Source organism: Pseudopodoces humilis, chromosome 2 (assembly GCF_049639895.1).
Source record: "Pseudopodoces humilis isolate 2021_Gansu_Grassland_sample_001 chromosome 2, ASM4963989v1, whole genome shotgun sequence".
NCBI classification, from domain to species: domain Eukaryota; kingdom Metazoa; phylum Chordata; class Aves; order Passeriformes; family Paridae; genus Pseudopodoces; species Pseudopodoces humilis.
In genome coordinates this window covers 38,104,944-38,125,840 of record NC_142201.1, presented here as the reverse complement: position 1 = coordinate 38,125,840, position 20,897 = coordinate 38,104,944, and the positions used below count along the sequence as shown (strand labels likewise).

Genomic DNA, 20,897 nt, shown 5'->3' with positions numbered 1-20,897 from the left:
GTAAGGCCTCATAACAGTCTCCCATCAAAGAAGCTGTTGTTGAACAGGCTGGATGAGGAGACAGTGAGGTGAGGTGGACTGAAAACTATCTGAATGGCTTGTCCAGATAGTGGTGGTCAGTTGCACAAAGTCTAATTGAAGGCCAGTGCACTTAGGAGTCAATACTGGGTCCAGTCCTATCCAACATCTTCATTAATGACTTGAATGATGGGGAAGAGGGCACCCTCAGCACATTTGTTGAGGCACCAAGCAGGGAGGAGTGACCAATACACCAGAGGGTTGTGCTGCCATACAGAAGGACCTTGTCAGGCTGGAAAAATGATCTGCCAGGAACCCCACATGATTTAATGAGGGGAGCTGCAAAATCCTGCAGTAAAGCCTCCTGGACAGCTGGCTCTAGGTGACCCTGTGTGGGTAGATCAGCTCAGGTGACCTCAAGGCCACTCCAACCACTCCACGATTCTGTGAACAAGATCTTCTCCTGAAAAGCAAAATTTCTGTTCCTTTGTTTTCTTTTGCAAGCTCAAAAAATCAACAGTTATACAGAGAATTGTAATATTATCAAAATTCACCAGTGATTAAACTTCAAAGAGAAAGAATCTGAATTATGAAACATTTTATTTCGTTCTTGTTCCTGAGCCAATATGCACAACACCCTTCCATCCCCACCATCCCCTGCTTCAACTGCAGAAATCTCAGTAAACTAGGCTGGCAAAATAGATACAAAAGACCATCATTCAGCAATGCCTTCAATTTTATATATATATTTTTTTTTTTTAACATTGATTTGAAATTGTAAAGCACTGCACAAGTGCTTATTATGAGATATACATGTGCCAACAGAAGTAATCAATCTAACAAAGCATATTCCCCTAATATGGCGCTGTTTCCCACCAGAAAAATCCTGTGTCAGAAAACGAAACTGATCTTTCATTGGCACCTGTGCCTGGTTGAAACTGGTACGCCATATTGTGAGTGGGCATTTTGCCACTAACAGATGGACAAAACTGTAAGCATGCCAAAGAAATAGAGTACTTGCTTATTTTTTTTTTTAAGCTGGAAGAATACAGTGTTTCTACACAAACCCAAAAAGCGTTGCTCAGATGGTCCCTCTTTAGGAGTACATGAAGCTTCCTTTCCAAAGTTGAGGGGATTCAATAAAATACCAAGGTAAGCCATAAACAAGCCATGAGAGCTCCTCCATTTAGACTGCTAGACTTGAGTAGAAGCATTTCTAGGGCAAGGATGCATACACAAAGTGTTTTATAGTGCAGAATTGACTGATCCTAAATTTACGAGCAACACATTGACAGTGCACTTAAACACTAATCCTATTTCAAGAGACCTTATTTTCTGGTGTCCTAAATCCACAGGTCCATGAAAACAAACTCCTTTGAAGTGAAGGATATGAAGAAAATGCTACATTTAAACTACCAAGCTTAGTTTTATTGTAAAGCCAAACTAACAATATCCAAAGCAATGACTACCAATTCAGACACTTCGGCATTCAGCATTTCCTTCTTCAAACCCAGCTGAGCAACTTAAGAGTCAGCCAGGTGACAGCTTGGAGCAGTTTAAGGAGTCAACCATCTTCATGTGAAACACAGCAACTGATTCCGTGACAGCACCTACTCCCCTGAAGGCTGAAGCAAAGTAAGTCACATTGAGCTCCTGCAGGAAGTTTTATTTTTTAATAGAAATAGATCACAAACACTCATATATTCCATTAATGTGCCTTGTCTGTGGGGATGGTGTCTTTCAACTAAACTGCTACAAATACTCTTCTAACCAAGCTCTAAGATTTCCCTGCTCATGAATTGTTAAGCAAAGAGGGAAGAATTAGCTAGTCTTAAAAGATCCCATAAGAATCCACTGTCAGAATTAAGTTAAGCCCAAGATCTCCTTGTCTGTCTCCAAATGTACATACCACTGCAGCTCAGCTCAGCTTAATAATGATATTACAGTCAGAAATGCCATTCCTAAACATATCCAGCAATCTCAAACTCATTACCTAGAGACCACACTGAAGGAAGCATCTATCCCCTGAATTACACCTTGGACAAGTGAAAGTTAGCATTAATTCTACCAGAAAAAAGGTCATTGTGTTTCCTCAGCCAACTAAAAACAAAAAATATTAGGTTTTTCACTTGCAACTATTCCCTCCCAATGTGTTCAAATATGAACAATAGGGCACAGTTGAAAAATCGGGGCCCACATGTTTAACAACAGCAAATACCTCTTGACCAATTGCACAGTAGCTAATGAATTCCCCATATCTTAACAATGATCTCTTTCACACAGGAGACTTAAATGTTTCCAATCTGTAGGAATACTTCCATAATATAAACCTGCAATATTCACAAAACTCATCGCTACTTTGCATGCTTTAATAAATTAGCAGTGAACTAGTAGATGATTGACATCTACACAGAACAAAGCAGAAACACACAACCAGAGCAAAGTAATTTTTAGATGTCATAGCATATGAGCAAAGAGTTGATGTCGTATTTGATATCTACACCAGTATTATTCACATGGATCAAGTCATGAACTCCTTATTTTATGTTACTCAGAGATCACCAGTGCAGATGGCAAATACATGCAACTGGATCACTGTCAAAACTGAAGACAAAGGAAGGCAAAAATGAACACTACACCAGTTTTAAATTGCCTTATGAATTCCCAGAGAAGCTGCATTAAAATTCAACAAAGTTAATAAACCACAATTCCCTTCAGAACATACCTAAACAGTTGTCAGCTCTTGCTGTCTCCAAAGCCTATGCAGTGGATTTGTCCCCACAGTTGTGTTTAAAATAGCAGGACAGAATGAGAACAACAGATTAGTTCCTTGCAATTATAAATGTTATCCTTTCAAAGATGCTAACTTCAAAAACGGTATACTGGGAAAAGTAACAGAATTGTAGAACTTCAGTAAGACATAATTATAGCCCACAAAATTAAATGCCTATACTTAAAAAAAAAAAAAAAAAAGCTTCAGATTCTGGCTAAAAGAACCTGTCTACCCAAAAATCCACTGAAACCACAAATAAATCAGGTAAACAAGCTGCAGTATATCTTGAGCTTTACAAAAACAATTATTTTCCATTGGATGTTTTCCAGTCTGACACTGATATTTTTCTGATCTCCTGACTGTTTTCATTATTACATTTACTTTCCCCATAGTGCTTCCAAATCTTCCTCAGACATTTTATGCATTTCTACTCCCACGCAAAAAAAATTATAAATCTTTATATTAATTTTCTCAAGTGAAAATAAGTCTCTCACACATGACTTTTGACCCCTTTTCTTTAAGGAATGACAATTCATTATCTGTGTCCAAACTATTGAAACATTAACATATTTTTTTAATTCAGTCATACACAAATTTCACATCACCTTGTTGCAAGAATAGTCAGGTTCTTTATTAAAAACTTAGATAATCTGTCTGATAAATAGCACTGGGATGACCTGGTAGCCAAACAATATATGTTACTGACCCAACCATATCAGTAGCATCACATTAGGCTTTTCAGTGTTTGTTTTACTCTGATGCTCACTTTAAAGTTCATGAAATAAAAACAAACTGCCATCAAACATGTTTTGGTAACCATATTCAAAAGACAATACAAATACAGTCCACAGATCTCGATGGTCTTAAGAGTTGTACTTAACTTTCAAGCACTTTCAAGTGCTTCAAAAGAGTCACACCACAGTGCATCTATTTGTAACAAATAACAACAAAAAAAATCAACCTTTGATAAGTCCTCCCCTACTCTTTGTAAAAATGTGGTGAGCTAAGCTCTATATAAATGTGACAGCCAAATCCAGGAACAAAGACATGCAGTTGACCTACAGTTTAGGGCCATGCTTGTCTTTAATATACAAAAAGTCCAGCAGACAAAAGAAAAAAGGATGTTAGAACAATCTGGTACAATCCACTTTTGTGTAGGATCACCAAAAAGCATCTCTATTTGATTAGGAACATAAACCTATACATAAGAGTTTTTGGTTGTTTTCTCCTCTTTCTCACAAACGAAGTTTATTTCACAAAGATAAATTACCCTCTTGGCATCTAGAAAATGACATAATAACAGCTGTTAACTTGCTCTAGAACTAGCAACATGCATTGGCAGTTTCACAGACATTTTGGATCTTGAGGATCTGACATCAGAACGACAGCCTTCTAAGAGAAGAAAAAGTACTTTTTCTTTGCTGCTTAGGAGATGTTGTCTGCTTTTTAAATTATATGTGCATATTCTTAAAATGCATATTCTTATATTCACAGTAAGACCAGCTTACATTTGGGATTGACTCCCTCAATCTGTGCAGAATCAAATTCAGCTAAAGTCAGATTAAAGTTCTTTACTCCTTATTTAACCTATTCTTTGAGAGTACCTAGAAGAACTGTTCACAAAAGAAGGAAATTCATACCAAGGGTAAAACTTTCTATTTACTCTGCAAACCCACTGAAGAGTCATATTCTACCACAGCCACTTCCTCATATTTGGTTACCTTTCCATAAAACCTTTCATACAAAGAACCACAGGAACAGCTCAGGTTGGAAGGGGCCTCCAGAGATCACTGGGTCCAATCTTTGTGGGAAAGGGAGCCTAGATGAGATCACCTAGAACCCTGCCCAAATGCATCTTGAAGATCTCCAGTTGTGGGGACTCTGCCACAGCTCTGGGGAGACTGTTCAGTGATTGACTGTTCTTGCTGTAAAAATATTCTTCCTTACATCAAGGTGAAACCTTTCCCAGTGCAACTGCACCCCTTGCCCCTTGTCTTTATCATGTAGCTCCCTCATGTAGACCAACCTCCCCTCCACAAAGGAAAAAAAAATTACAGTAAGGGCAGCAAGTAAAACTGCTTGTGGTCTTTGGTGGGGTTCAGCTAGAGGATAGATGGGTACAATGGGGAACAGGACTGTTGCTTGGAGGGCCTATAAAAAGCTGGGGGAATGGGCCTCATGGAGATCAAACTCAACACCATGCAACAATTAAGGCCTGGGCAGCAGCTCTGCAGAAAAAGGTCTGGAGTGCCTGGCTGATAAGCTCCTGGCTGATGAGTCAGTAGTGTGCTTTTGCAGCAATCAAGGTGAAAGACTCAAGTATGTAACGTGGATACAAATTCTTGTGTACAGAGAAAGTCTAAACTTCAAGAAGTTGCTGAAGGAAAACCAGGCAGCGAAAGTGACAGTAAACATTGAAAACTGACCTGAAAAACAATGCTGGCAGACTGTAATTTTCCTTGGCAAAACTGCTTCAAAGACACATCTGCTCCCCTATTATGAGGTAATGCCCAATAAAAATCAGCAAGGGCTGCTTAGTATCTTGTCTTTGCAACATTTTCCTTCTTCTGCATCAGTGATACAAATTTCAGTCCAAGAATATTATTACATTGACACTGATTTCTAAAAGCTATTAAACTGGCCTTCACAAGTTGAAGAGCATCCTTAACCAGAATACACATTCTTAATCATTCCCGAGATGTCCTCTATAACAAAATAATTAGAGAGTCCTATATAATTGTCTCCAGCAGTCATCCTAAGAATTTGGCTCTTGAGTTCTTCAAGCAAAGATTATTACCCCTGCCATATAAGCCTACCTGTCTACCCGAGACACTGGAAACCAGATAACAGCAATATTTTGATTTGTCTGTCTTACTCTACCACTAATAAAAGAAACATCATAAGCACAATCATATCCAATAAAATAGGTCAGAAAAGAATAAACAAACAAGCAAGAAACCAATTTTCATCAAGAAATCATTAGCTCAGTTGAAAGAAATTAAACCTACTCAAAGGGAAGAAAAATATATCTGAAGAAAACAGAAATCATCCTAAGTAACATTTGAAAAGGCAAGATAAACCTATTGTATCAGCAATAGAAATATGCATAATAGTTCCAAACAACATAAACTGAACCAGCAGGAGCTGTTCACAGCATCTCACAGCTCACTGTGGACTAACCCACACCGAGGTCCCTGTGATGCCATAACTATGCTGTTAAGCCAGATCAGCTCAGGCACCTCTAGAATACCATGCCAGCTCTGGTTAATCATTAATCATGGCCTAATCAATAGGATTATAGAATAATAGAATGACAGACAAGCTCTTCACAACACAGCTCCTTGTGGGCTCACCCAATGAGCCAATGAGTCCCCTATTTTCTGTGCTGGAGCACATTCAGATACCAGACTGCATGTCCTGCACAGCTTTTCACAGTCATGAACTCGTGCTCTCTTGTGTGCTTATTTAACAGAGCCCCCAAGATAATTTCTCCACAACTGTATTTGAACTGCCAACCTGCATTCGGATCAAATAATACCAGAGATCTGAGAGCTCACTTGAAAAAACATCTGCCAAGTAATTGTTTGTGTTAAACACAGCTGTCTTACAAAAACTCTATGAATAACTCTATATTCAGCATTATATGCCAGCACTTGCATATTGCAGGAATTTAGAAGGCTTAGTCACAGGAATAAATCTTTGCAATTCATTAAAAAGACAAGAAATGTTCCAAAAAGTTGACTCCCATTTAAGACATCCCAACATAATGGCATAAAGAGTAGTAAAATATTTAAGCATATACATTTGTAGGTTTGATTTATTTCTAAAATGCTTATCATTATACTTCTAAACAATAAAACATTTAGCAAATAAGCCTATCATAAAGTGGACTCTTCTTAAATTAAATTCAGTATTTAACAAGAATTAGGGACAGCAACCTTTCCAAAATTTATAACAATAAATAGCTGCTAAAGCAGGTTTTTTTTTAAAAAAAAAAATATTTCATGAGGGTAAACAAATCAATCTGGCATTTTAAATTTTGCTATGCTCCACTGAAATGTACAAATGCTGAAAATATATGCAATAGGATAAAAGGGGCAAACAGAATGCTTACTTTCTCTAAATGCTTTACAGTAGCCAAGGAATGACAACAAGAAGAACAGGGCACACAGTAGGTCAGCTCTGCCAACAATCCCAGCAACCTTTAAAAAAAAAAAAAAATTATCAGATTTTTATTCTTAAAAAAACTGAAGTAAAGGAACACATAAAAAGTGAAATGTATAATAGAATATAACTGTATCACTTTTTTTTTCTTTAACTTGGTTTACTGGATTAGTCATATCCAGTTTTTAAGATGCATCCTATTTTTTATTGGGTATTGCTTAGTATCAACTACATAAATGGTTTGTCTTTGGTTTATGAAAATTTTAGTTTATGGAATCTTTTTTTAAGAAATGAAGGAGGACTTCACTGAATAAAATTTAGACTCTACACAATTCCATCTGTTTTTTGGATCAAATTGCATTTCAGCAGAACACTTAGAGAACATGAAAATATAAACCAGTTTGGGTTGGAAGCAACTTTAAATACCATCTCCTTCCAACCTCCCCCCAGCCTTTCACTAGACCAGGTTTCTCAGAGCTGCATCCAACCTGGCCTTCAACACTTCCAGGGATGGGGCATCTCTAACTTTTCTGGGCAACCTGTGCCAGTGCCTCACCACCCTCACACTAAAGAATTTCCTCCTAATATCTAATCTAAATCTACTCTCTTTCAAATTGAAGCCATTACATGGCTTGGAAGCCAAACATCCTGAACCACAATTAAATTGGCAGCTCTGCTGAAACACAAATCAAAACTGTTCACTTTTGGAAGACAAGCCAGCCTTCAAATTACAGTCTGAACACTCAGAATGGACAAATAGCTTCCAGTTTGCAGATTCAGGGGAAAAAAAAAAAAAATCATCCCCCTCTGGCAGTCTTTTGTGTTATATTAACTGACTGCATAAGAGCTACCATCAACTGCATCTTGAAACAGAGGTTGTACTAATGCAAAAGAAAACAAGAAGCACATCCTGGGACCTCTGTACTCAAGATCTGTGCCAACCTATTTAAATCAAGTGCAATCTCAGGGCTATCTGTAAGCTTTGGTTAAAGCCTCTAAACTGTATTTACAATAACTTGCTGAGACAGAGCAAGACACTTTTGGATCTTCATTTCTTAATTACACAAGTGTCAGGATAACACCACAAAATTTTTGTGAAAATCATGACATGGAGCTGGTATGGGACTGTACAGGCCCTGATGCTGGAAACTCACTAGAACATACACCCAGAGCAAGGATCATGGAAATGCCCCTTATTTTTCAGTCTAGCTCTGCTTCCTGGAGTGCTGAGTTCCATGTTTTCTGGAGATGTACAGAAGCAGGGCAGAACTGCTACAGGTTTTCTTTTTAAATTCACTTTTTGTGATCATATTTCAGGGACAAAAGCAGGAACTTCAGTTCTTGCATAAGATACCAGTTGTCCCATTTTGTGTATGGAACAGAAAAAGGAAAGTAAAAAAGAAAAGGGCAGTTTTTGTGTCAGGGTAGCACGATGGAACAACTATTTCTAAATAACATCAGAGAAAGAGAAGTGTATAGGCATGAGAGTATGACTGATTCCACTGCAGACTCTCTCCCACTTTTACCCTCAGCTTCACTTGAGCACTGACTGTAAAAGAAGAAACTGTTGGACTCCTAAATTCAGTTCAGAAGAACTTCTTGATTTATCTACAGCTGTGCACCTGACTTCTCTGCTGCTTCCTCTTGTATCATACAAAGGAATTATGAGAATTAACTCAATAGCTGTGGAGTGCTTTGAAAGGTGAAAAAAATGAAGTGTCATTCTGCTTCAGGAGCCGCTCTTCCTAATGAGATAAAAGTTAAGGTGAGCTGACACAATTTCGAAAATAAATGTCCACTTGTTACAGCAAAGAGACTAAAGGGCTAATAATGCACATGGCCTCAGATGACTCCAACAGCAAAACGTTAACCTAAAATGCAACACAAGGCATATAGATTCTGGTAAGAAAGCAAACAAAGGAAAAAAAAAACAAACCAGTTTTAAATTAGTATCAGATATATTCTTATGTCCATGATTCATTTAGCATTTCAACACTGAAGTGTTACAAAGAACAGGCCTTTTCTTAGAGCAGAGAACTATAGCACAAGACTATTCATTTGTAGGTAGAAAAATTTAGTGTTTTCCTTACATAGGTACTGAAAGCATTACACCTTTCAATATCTGTTTTATATGACAGTTTGTTTCACTGTATAAACCAAAACCCAAAGCAGCAAACAGACGGATTCTTCACAATTTTATGTCAAAATATGTCATCTCATTTCAAAACCAGGATGTCGGATACTTAAAACTAACAGGTTTAAAATCATAAGGAACGCTTTTTAAGAGATGCTGCCAGACACACACTCATCCTAGAACTGTAGCAGTATAATGGCTTCTTCACTGGAGCAAGATTTATTATTCACCATGCAAATGATTAGAGGCTTTTTTTCATTCCTGGATTTTAGAAGAGGCCTGAAATATAAGTGTGCTACTCTTCCCCCCTCTTCTTACACGGTTTGCCTGAAACACTTGCAAGTCTTCAAATATGCAAGCGGACCACATCACTTGTAATTTATTTGACATGACAAAGGGCTTATTAATATTCTCATGCTGATTTAGATATATTCTTAGAGTCAAATGGAATGAAGAATAAATTTATGGATATTGATAAAGGGGTCACTAGTAGGTCTACTACTAAGTTAAGACTCAAGTGAGATTTCTCTTTACATGTCAGAACATCAAAAGCACTGAAGACTTGTTTTACTTTTCTCTGACATCTAGAACTGGTTTTGGAGAGCAAATATGAAGGGCCCTTCTGACACGGTGCATTCTCACAAAGAAGTTATTGTGCAGGCGAGTGAACACCAGAGAATGATTGTCAAGACGTTTTAGCCACACTGCCAGAAAAGGTGTCAAATTACTAATGCATAACTTTGCACCATCTCTAGGTCTTCAATAGATGCAAGGTCTTCATCAGCTTAGAGCACAGCTTTCAGCAACTTTTTCCTCACCAATTGTGTGCAGAGCAAATGCAAGAAGCCAAAACCAAGGCATATTGTGAATAAATGAAAAATCAGTGCCACATATGTAGAATGTGCACTGTAGGATTCACTGTTCATTGCTAGGACAAAATCAAAATTAAAGGCAGTACTTTTTCTGTAGCTCAGACCTTCCAAATTCTAATAAAACCCAAAAAAAACCCCCTAATTGTGATAATTTTATATCTCATTTATTCATTATCACAAGATCAAGAAATCAGTGATGACATTCAGCAAGCCCACTAGCAAAAGGCCGTAAGATTTCCTTAACTATGAGCACAAAAGAGCCTTTTAATAACACCATCTTCTCTTCACAGAATTCCCACCCAAGGACTTTGTGTTTTGGTCAGATATTTTAACTGGCTGCTATACATGTGCCATGCTTCTCTTCTGCATCTTCACATCTTTGCTTTTGCCTGCACTATTAAAGGACCTATTACTGTCAAATTTGTGTTCCCCACGTAAATAATTACAGATTGTGATTAAAAAAAAATCCTTTAATCTTCTCCTTCATATTAAAAATATAAACCCAGTTTGATCTCTCATGAAATAGGATGATTTCCAGCCCTTTAATCATTTTCATGGCTCTTCTGAGCACTCTCCATTTTTTCCAATGTTTGTCCTTGCAGCTTGGATGCAAAACTGAATGCAGCGTTCTAACAGTCACATACAAAGTTCATAGAGTGCCCCTACTCCAATTTTAAAACTCTTTGCTTTTTTTAATCAATGCAAATGGAAATGAAAAGTAATTAGGGAAATCCAGGAGGTAGGGAAACTCTGTAGTGCAGTGCTATCCTCCTTTAGTTATTGTATACTTGAATGATTTATCTTCCTTAATAAGGTCTAGCTCGGTGGAATTACAAGCCTTGGAGATACTAACCATAATATTTGATTGTTCTATTAAGACATGTGCCAAGAGAAGTGTTAAGAATATATAAAAGCAATCTGTAGAGTATAAGGCTACACCAGAATTAATTAGTCAAGACGGTCAAGAACTTCTAAAATAAAAATCTCTGGAGATAATTATTCAATACTTACACACTCGGTGTGCACTGGATGTACAGCAAAGAGCAAAGCAGCAAGAAGAGAGGACTTGGGAGCCAGGTTTAGCCGTCTTCCTTTACTACTGAATTGCAATCCACCCAATAATATGGAGAACACATCAACCATCAACACTGAGATGATGCAATGCAGTATTATATTGATGACATGGAAACCAACTGGGTAGAAGCCTCCAGCAAAAAGGTAATTAATTCTATATAGAAACAAAAATATTAAGGCTAGGAATTACAACAATGCTTAGAAAAATACAAATAGAAAAACTAAACAACCCCATAGCAGACATTTGCACACAAAAATAAAACAGACATCTCAGTACACCTGATGTTATAATTTAGCCACAAAAAGAAGATAGAAACAATATCCCAGTCTTTAGGCCAAGGTATCATAGGGAATGTCACATGGATGCAGTATCTATCCTCTCCAAACACACACCTACCTAACATTATGTTAATCATTCCTATAGTTACTTAGACTTTCCTATAGTTACTGGCTCTCGGTCAACAATGTAATTTCATTGTTGCAACACAGGAGTATCCTGGGAATAAATAACCCAGCCCACTGAGGGATACCCCTGGGTTTAAGAGCAGCCAACTTGATGAAATTATGTTAATTAAATGCACACAGTGAGGAAACTAATATTCACTGGGACTATGATTTCCACTGATGTACTCTCTGAAAGAGGTCCTAGCATGTGGGTACAATCAGTATCTACCCAGAAAGTAGTCAGCACATCTTGGTAACTGATTTGAGACTGATTAGAGAGACATTTCATACAAGTATTAGAATCAGAAGGAAGAGCAAGTGAAAATTCAGTCTAAATCCCTATTCGAGACAGGAACTCTGCAGTAAAATGGAGGCTGAGAAGAAGAGGGGGAAAGATTGTGCTATTATCCTTATGCTTTTTACGTAGGTAAGGTACACAGAAATTCAGTTTGAATAGGGAATTTTACACAGTTATTTTGGTTAATCTGCATTTGGCATAAATAAAACCTATTTAAAAACTTAACCTATTATAAATATGATACACATAAAGGTTGGAGCTTAGGGAAATTAAGGAAATCCATTTCTTACTTGTGAAAATACCATTTTATAGACCATTTCCACAGGCTCATCTATACTTTCAGATATAGTAATGATTGTATCCCAGTTCACTCTTTAAACAAACCAGAATGTTATTAGAGATGGAATGTACCACAGAGACAAGAAGAAAAAAATAAAAAAAAAGGAAAGCAAGTTCTGTATAAAGCACTGTAAGATTTTATAGGTTTAGGAATCTGACCTATTCAGTTGCTTACTTCTCTTGATGAAAATGTGAAGTAAGCCCAACAGACAGTGAAACCCACAGTGCTAGGTACTTAAAACACTGACATGCCCCTAAAGGGTCAAAGTTTTTGCTTGAATATGAGGACTAAGAGCAGGAACACTTCTTCTGCACTTACTTAGTCCCTGGTTTGGAACGGGCAACACAGAAGAGCACCAAGTCCCCACTGACACCATTGAGTCACAGGGGGAAAATAAAGAAATTAAGGCTTCCTCAAATATTCTCTGCATTACTGTACCAGGTTTCTACAAGGTCTACTGTTTGCTCAAATCTTTGTGCAAAAAACATGAGCTAAGCATCTACAAAAGTAATCCTCTTAAACCTTTAGTTATTTGACAGAACCAGCAAGTTATATATTGGCAGACATTTCACTAGATTCTCAGACCCTCGAGTTAGAATATTGGAGTGAAGAGGTGGGAAGACTATAGAGTGATCTGGCAGAAAAAGGCCACAGTACCTTGATGCTATTTATAAAATACACAATTTGATAGGTCAACAGGAAAGCAGAGAACAAAAACTACAATAGCAGCCTAAGTGGCAGCATGGCTAAGTGAAAGGAACATACACCTTCTAGTTCCTCGATGGTGTGACATACTAAACCACACCACCCCTAGTACCAGGTATAGAAGTCCATTAAGACAAAATCTATGGAAAGTAGATAGAAATACAGAATGTCAAAATAATTAATATTTTTGGAAAGAAACCATTGGAAAATTAAAACATCATTTGAGATTAAGGTAGTGAACTCAAAAATCGTATTCTGGAAAGGTATCCAACTACCCTCCAGCTACTTTGTTCTTGCCTTTTCTGTTGCCTTCCCCCTAAATTCAACTGAGACAATATAGGTTAAAAAATATTCAGACCTCGAGCAAAAATACAACTCTCACCTGAAAGTCAGGACAGTTAGCGGTCGATATGACTTATGGCTGGTATTGCTGCTGAGTTTGCTACCCCAAAAGTCATGATACCACAGGTCACCAAGTGGGGTTTCTGCCCTGAGGTCCTAAAAGAAAAGAAAGTACCAGATTCTTAAAATTTTTCCTTTGTTCAAAGCAGCTAAACCACAAACAAGTTCTGACTAATACAAGCTCACACTAAGATGGGCATAGCAGGAGTTTTGTTGGCTCACTACCGGCATTTGCCCCACGGTGCCTAAGTTTGCAATGAAGGTCCCATCTTGAATGGCTGTCATTGTAAGGGCCACGATCCTGGATTCTGTAAGTAGGCATAACTACATGAAATTTAGAGTTATATTCACATCAGGTTATAATCTGGTCAATAGCCGAGATATGAAACAGATAAACCTCTTTACCTTATAATTTTGTAAAAAGCCTTTGATTTTAGGTGTAGGTTTACTTGCAAAGAAGGCCAACTACAAACTGCTGCAAAATAGCCGTTTTTTACCAGTGCAGTAGCATAACCACTAATGAAAACATGAAATCAAGGAGGCTTAAGGTAGGAAACAACAATTAGCTATTTTTTGAAGCCTTGCCTTGCACAGAACTATTCAAATAGTAGAGGTTGTTTTAATTCATGAAATCAAGAATCAACATCTCTACATACTGCTCTAAAAGATTAAAAGACAGAAAGGTAATGAATTGTTTTAATTCGGGGTGCAATAGGGGCCTATAAAATAACACTGCAAAGAAAAAGTCTTGCTTTCTTGCTCTTCCCTTTTATCTCAAAGCCATACTAATAATGAAAAATCCAAATAATGTAGGCTATTAAATGGAAAGCATGCACTTTGGAGGAAAAATGAAGGATCTTGCTAGCATCTGCCTCAGTTTTCTATAAGGAAAAGCTTGGAAGTTAAAACTAACATATTCTTGCCCTTCTTCTGCTTCCCCAGTGCAATTAAATACCAATTTATGCTACGGCAAAGGACATGCAGGTTAAAGACACTTGAGACAGAACCTAAGAACAAAGTACTACTCCTGCAGTCAACAAGTTACTCTACCTCCACCTTCTGTCTTGAAATTATTTGAGACCAATGAACTACAGCTGGTGAACAAGACACTGCAAACACAAGTAGACAAACAGGCTGGCTAACCCCACAAAAGGTCTTACAAACCCTGGTGGCCCTGTCTTATTGTTCCTACAACTCCACCTATTTAAGATTCTCACATTGCAATTCCCTTGGTTTATTAATTCTCACTTGCTTCTATAGTATCTTGAGCACTCATGTGGTCTCCAGAACCTTCCATCACATCCTTAGCTAGTATTTTTGGCTTGCACATACTCCCAAATTACAGCCAAATTGCTGGATCCTGATGACTGGCAGCTGCTAAACTAAACTTAAAATAACTAATTTTTTTCTTGCTTCTTTAACAAGAATAGTCTTAACATATTCTTTTATCCATCCAAAAATACAAATTAAAAAGCAATGCAAGAAGAGATTTATTTCTATCACTTGATCAAATTTGGCTAGTATTAGACAGCTGATTGAAAAAAAATTAGGAAGGAAATAGGCTAAAGTTCTTAGCACACAGTCAAATGAACTGAAGTATTCTCTAGCAGGTTACTAATCAATACACAGAAAAGAGAGCAGGGCTAAAACTGCAGTCTGAAAAAAACCTAGACTGCAGCTGTCAATTAAGGCACTCTCAGGGAATTTCTTAAGAAATCAAGACTCACAGGGGATCCTACTTGGGCTTAAAAATTACCAAGGTGAAAAATTTCTTCACGCTCTCACAGATGTTTCTACTGCCAAGTAATAGCTAGAAATTTCTTTTTTCTCCCAGGACTGCTATTTTAGCCTTAGGCACCTAAATTCCTGTTCCATTCCTCATTGGTATGCACAAACCCTAAAGGTCATAATTTGACTCTCAGAGCAGGAATACACTCAACCAGCAGCTCACTAAATCAATACAGCCAGCTTTTCCAGGGGCAAGCTGGGACAGGGATGGACACCAGCATCCACTGAAATCTTTGTACTCTGTAGGGGACACTTGTCAGAGGGTGGTGTGGCCCTCAGACTGCTTTTCCAACCAGCAGCACTGCCCCTTATGTACATAAGGTCTTTCTTCTCACATGAAAGACATACTTTTATAAATGTTAGTACTGAAAAAAGTACATCTTCCACGTCACACAGATGGTCTTCAATAACTAGAGAAGGGAAATGTACAAGGCTTGATTTCTGGTTCCGCTATAATCAGCCTTCTTTTGTCTTCCATCGGAAGAATGCAGGAAAAGCTGAATGCATGGAATTACTTAGTGATTAGATTATACTTCCATACGACCTAAAAATCTTCAATCATGTATCTTGCCCTTGTATCCAAGTTCTGTAAGAAAGTTTCTTACATAAATTTTCCTACTTCGTGAACTTAGCCTAAAATAGGAACAGTTTGCTCCAAGAGACACAGCTGTTTAAAAGCTACATATGATTTTCTCTTTAAAAACCAAAAGTAGCTATGCAATAATCTCAAAATATTTGATTAGTAGCAACTTACAGACAGCAGAGTTCAAGATTTGAAGAAAGGTCAGTTTTTCTATAAAAAGGCTTATGGAAATGACATATTGTGTCTGAAGCTCTACTTAATCCAACTGTTTGTCTTGCCAAGCTAGTAAATAAATAAAGACAAAAGCCACTGTTGTTTACCAATTAAAAATGCTTAAAATGCTGCTTAAAATTATAAGAAAGCATCTGGAAAACAGCCTTTATCTCCAATAAAATCTAATAATGAAATGTTCCATGATACGATAGGCATGGGGTCACGTGTATCTTTTCCCAAAAAAAAAAATAAAAGAAATGAAAGATTGGGATGATGGCAGCTAGTAAATTAAGAGAAAGGATACTGTGAGGTACCCAAGAAAATGCTACAGTAGCAATGCTCAGTAAATCTAAAATTACTTCAACTGCTGTCTTTCCTATTAAATAGGAATAAAGTATGCTATGCTTTGTTTAATAAACTGTGCCATTGCTAGATAATCTCTCTCCCCATTAAACTGGTAAACTCATTGTCTCTGCATTTTTCTTGTGGATTTTGAATTTCAATATATCCATATGACCCCTGTGTTAAAATGATATTGTCACAAGATCCTCATTTCATTTCTAGGGAAGAACAGAGGATTTTGATGTGAAAAATAGAATAAGCCTCCCAGTTTTTCAAACATACAGACTACATATGGATTAATTTATTTAAGCAGTTGGTTGAATTTCTCAGCATTGCCAACAGCTAGAATCCTGGTGCTAATTGTTGGGTTGCAGAGATAAATTGAAACATTTTTAGAGTAAAGACTGAAAGAAATGGAGAGAGATTACAATTGTGGAAATTGCATATTAACAAAACAACCTGCCTTGTTTCAACATCAGTCTTTTGTTCATTCTTTCACAAAATTAAAATATTATAAACAGGTTGCAAATAAAACTGCAGAATGAAACACTGCCAGGAGCTGTGCAATCTAAAATACAATACTACTTTAAAAAAGCCCAAAACAACAATGCTATAAGTTCTTAATTTGTCTACAGTATTCTCTTGAAAGCTTTGAGATTTATTTCCATGTTGACAGATGTATTTTTCCCCCATACATTTATAACTGAAGGTATGATGACTTGCACACACATAATAGAAATTTGTCTAAGGAAACAGTAATTCTGCATGATTCTAAAAGGCACATTGTGATAAGTTGCCTCTATATCTTGTGCAAAGAAAAAAAAAATGAATTGCGTTCTTCTTGCAGAAGGAGTCTCCGGATTATTCTCTTTCTAACCCCATGGCTTCAGGAAGACTGAACCAACAGATGAATGCAATTATTTTTATCCTGTGCCTTTTCTTTCTAAACGTTTAACAAGTACCTTCCAGAACAGCATAAAAGCTGTAACACCGATACCCATCCATGGGCACAGCCTCACTCACTGCTACATGTGATCCTGTGAAGTGTCCCAGCAACTGAAGACACTCCACTGCTCAAAGTCAAAAGAATCTCAGCTAGAGGTTTCTTTCAATCACATGTTAATTTCTAAGCATTTCAAGGTCTGTTCATTGCATGTATGGTCAGCTTTAAAATGTAACACAAGAATACTCTACCTCAATCTTAAAAAAATATTGTTGTCACCGGAACTTTAAGGTGGGGGAGGAGGGAAAAAAGGAGTTTTGCTTGCTCCTATAACATTTTTACGGTATAAACTACACCTGAAGACCCCCTGCACCCTACAATACCTTAATGATGCCTTATGTACCTGCAACCAGACTAAGTTTAATCACTGGTCTTATTCTGTGACCCCGAGAAGATAATGAACAAAATCTCCTACTAACATCCATGGGTATCAAAAAAGTTTACTGTACAGTCTCACTGGCTTAGGAATGAGGATAAAATTAGACCTACTGGCAGTCTTGATGTACAGATACCCTTAAACCAAACTTAACTTTAAAAAACACTAAAAACTAGAAAAATTAAGTTAAAAAAAAAAAAAGTAATACCAAAAGGAAGCTCTTTACTAGGCTGAAACTTTTAGGCCTATTTAGGTCAACTGTTGCATTACTTCTTTTCCTATGACCATTTATGCCACAGGGTGTAAGGAAAAGAAGAGAGACAAACCTTATTATTGATGATGGCTTCAGAATCATCAAAGACAAAATCTCCATCATAGCTGTTAGCAAAACAGAGGAAGGAAATTAATGCCACAACCATTTTAGCCCAGTACGATGGAAGGAGGAACCATGATACGTCATGGTCAAGATTAGGTTCCATTTGTGCCATTCTGTGAAATGCTTGTTCCAAGTTGGGAGCTTCAGCATTATGTTGGTTGAAAATCTGAAAGAAACACATATAAGTGAATGGTTACAGCTCTAATTCACCAAAAAAGATTTTTAAAGGAAAGCTGGCTTGGGAGAGGAGATGAAGTTTCATATAACCTTACATTTTTTTTTTCTCGGTGCCTCTCAGCTACTGGAACATACCTAACATAATTTTGTACTTCAAAAGAGGAAGTAAAGGCAAAATTTCTCATGGTTGGAGCACAGAGATAAATACAAGAAATTCTTGGATGCTAAGGTAAAACTTTGGCACAGACAAACTCTAAAACGTAGAGCAAATCACTGTTTTTCTGTTTCTTATTGTTCTTTTCAAGCAATACAAACAGATGCATCAGTGGGGAGGGTGAAGTATTTATAAACTTATGTAGAAAATTACAAACATTATAATTTCCTTCTGCGTTTGACAAGCAAACACTGTCAATTGCCAAAAGAGCCCAATTCCCTTCAGTTAATCAAATTAAAGGACCTAGTCTTACACATTCCCCCATGCAAGGAATTCATACAAACATCACAGATAGACACACATGGAGATAGCAGTTAATGGACTAGGCCCTAAATCTCAACAATTCAAGCAATGAGACAACAAAACCCATAGAACTGAGATAGGACCAGTGTTCAGGAGGTCACTTTGCATGCCTCAAATGCAGCTGAAATTCCACTGCTGTATTCATGGGCTCACTGAGGCAGATGAAAAAGAGCCTGCAATCCAAGCACACTGAGTGATATATCAGTGTGCTTGGATCAGTGGAGGTACTAAGGCTGGAGGTTTTCACCCATTAGACACCTTTACTTGGATGGGTCTCTCTGGATGCTCCAGAGCCAGCCTTCTGTCTGGACTACTACTCTGCCTTCGCTTCTCAGACACTACTGTGAGTGGTCTTATTATCAATTGCTGGTATAAACGGCAAGCAAAGGAGGTTATGAATGGAAAACTGCAGTAAAAGCCAGGCAGAATATGATTTTTTTTATTTTGTAAGCCCAAAGAATGATAAGCTACTACATGTACCCATCTTCAGTCTCTTCTTATTTATTTGCTTGTTAAATCAACTGTTGCACTCCTGAAAATGTTGCACTTAATACTTTCATACAGAGAAATAGAAAATCTAGAAAAATAGCTCCAGTGCACCCCTGCAAACATTGCAGACCGTCTTTGCATGGTCTAGGAAAACAGCTCCAATCATTTGGCTTCTGGAACAGAGCTGACCATTAGAGCTGCTACAAAAATTGCCCTGTAGCTTTCTCTTTTTGCAATACAACATTCCGGTCCCCGCAGATTCCCAATTCCTGCACACACAACACGTGCACAGGGACAGGCAATGCACCCTGCCACACCAGTGCCCCTCCTCGCTTTGGAGACCATATGGCGCTGCTCCCAAATTCAGATAAAGTCAGTAACCTGGAGCTGTGCAACCTGAGAGGCTGGAGCTCCCTGGCTGAGCAAAGCAGCTGCTTCAAGAGCAAAACCTTTTCTCGGAGTAGTTCACCCGTGTGCTCGTAGTTTGACGGGAACAAAGAGAGAAAGCATGGCTATTAACTGAGGGAAGTGCACGGCGTCGCTCCCAACAGCATGGATACAGCATCAACACGCACCACGCAATTAAAATATTTAATCCACTCAAAATCCATTTCGTCCCGAAAGTTTCTCCCATTACGCCTGCTCTATTTATCGGGCGCATAGCTGCTGCCAGTCCTCCTCCCCGCGGTGCAGGAGGCCGGTCCATGGGGGGCTCCCTTCCCCGGGCAGCGCGGTGGCGGTGCGGGCACCCACGAGGGACCGCCACCTCCCCGGGGCGGCGCGCACGCCGCTGCCCGGCTGCAGGGGACGGGGAGGGCGCCTCCCCGCCGCCCTCTCCAGGGAAAGGCGAGCCCGAGGCGACCCGGAGAGCAGCCGCCGCACACCGCGGGCAGCCCGGCGGCGGGGCGGGCTCGGTGCGTCCCGCAGGAGAGCGCCGGCGCCGCGGGGGTGGCTCGCACTCAGGCTGGCGCTGGCCGTCCGCGGAGCCCCGAAAACTTGGGGGCGTCCCGGGCACCCGGCGGGCGGTCCCGGGGAAGGAGCCAGCCCGGGAAGGCGGCGACGGCTGCGGGGTAAGTGTAGAGGCTGGGGAGGGCGAGGTGGGGAGGGCAGGAGAGCCCCACCGGGAGTTTGGCGGCGGCCCTGCCCCGCTCGCCGCTCCCCTTTTGTCCTGGCGGCGACGTCTCCGCCGTAGGGGTGGCCCGTCCCGTCCGGCCCTCGCCCCCGGGCCGGTCCCGCCAGCGGACGAGGCACTGGTGAGACCCCCGCTCCCCCGCGCGGCGTTACCTGCGAGGACACGGAGCCCGCGCGGCATCTCCCACCCGGGAGCGAAACTCTCCCGCCCGGCGAGCCCCGAGCCGGAGCGGCCGGCGGGGGAGGGGCCGCGGCGGCTGCGCCTCCGGGAACATCCCCGCAGCCCATTGGCCGGCGCCCCGCCCCGCCCCCCCATGGCCCCGCCCCCCAAGGCAGACCCGCGCGTTCATTGGCTGCGGCCGCGGTGACGCGCGGCGGGCGGGCCTGGGAGGGCGGAGCCGGGCGCTCGCTCGCGGAGGCAGTGGGGCCGGTGCGGGTCGCTCCCCCTTCATCCCAAACTCCGCACCCCGCGAGCAGGCGGGGCCGGGCGGGCTCCTGGCAGCGCCCGCCGTCACCTGCGCCGCGTTCCCGGTGCGCGCCCGCCCAGCCCCGGCCGTGGTCCTGGTCCCGCGCATCTGGCTGGCCGCGGCGTGGGGGGCGGCTCGGGTGAGCCGGGGAGAGCGGGGACCGCCCGGCACGGGGGCGGGAGAACCGCGAGCACCGAGTGCCCCCTCCTCT

The 20,897-nt window shown here is 40.0% G+C and overlaps 1 protein-coding gene across 2 annotated transcripts in view; it reads right to left on the bottom strand.

Moving 5' to 3' along the window:
- TMTC4 (transmembrane O-mannosyltransferase targeting cadherins 4) overlaps positions 1-20,443 on the bottom strand; it is a 51,022-nt gene extending 30,579 nt beyond the window's left edge. The window contains exons 1-5 of one of the 2 annotated variants that reach the window (XM_005516468.3): positions 20,373-20,443; positions 17,856-18,071; positions 13,205-13,320; positions 10,973-11,189; positions 6,906-6,993 (exon numbers count right to left, since the gene is read on the bottom strand). In XM_005516468.3, coding sequence (XP_005516525.1) covers positions 6,906-6,993; positions 10,973-11,189; positions 13,205-13,320; positions 17,856-18,017 — 583 coding nt within the window. In that variant the 5' untranslated portion in view covers positions 18,018-18,071; positions 20,373-20,443. Of the gene's footprint in view, positions 1-6,905; positions 6,994-10,972; positions 11,190-13,204; positions 13,321-17,855; positions 18,087-20,372 lie in introns of those variants that run through there. The other variant, XM_088051962.1, reaches the window with a different exon arrangement.
- Positions 20,444-20,897: the final 454 nt, after the last annotated feature.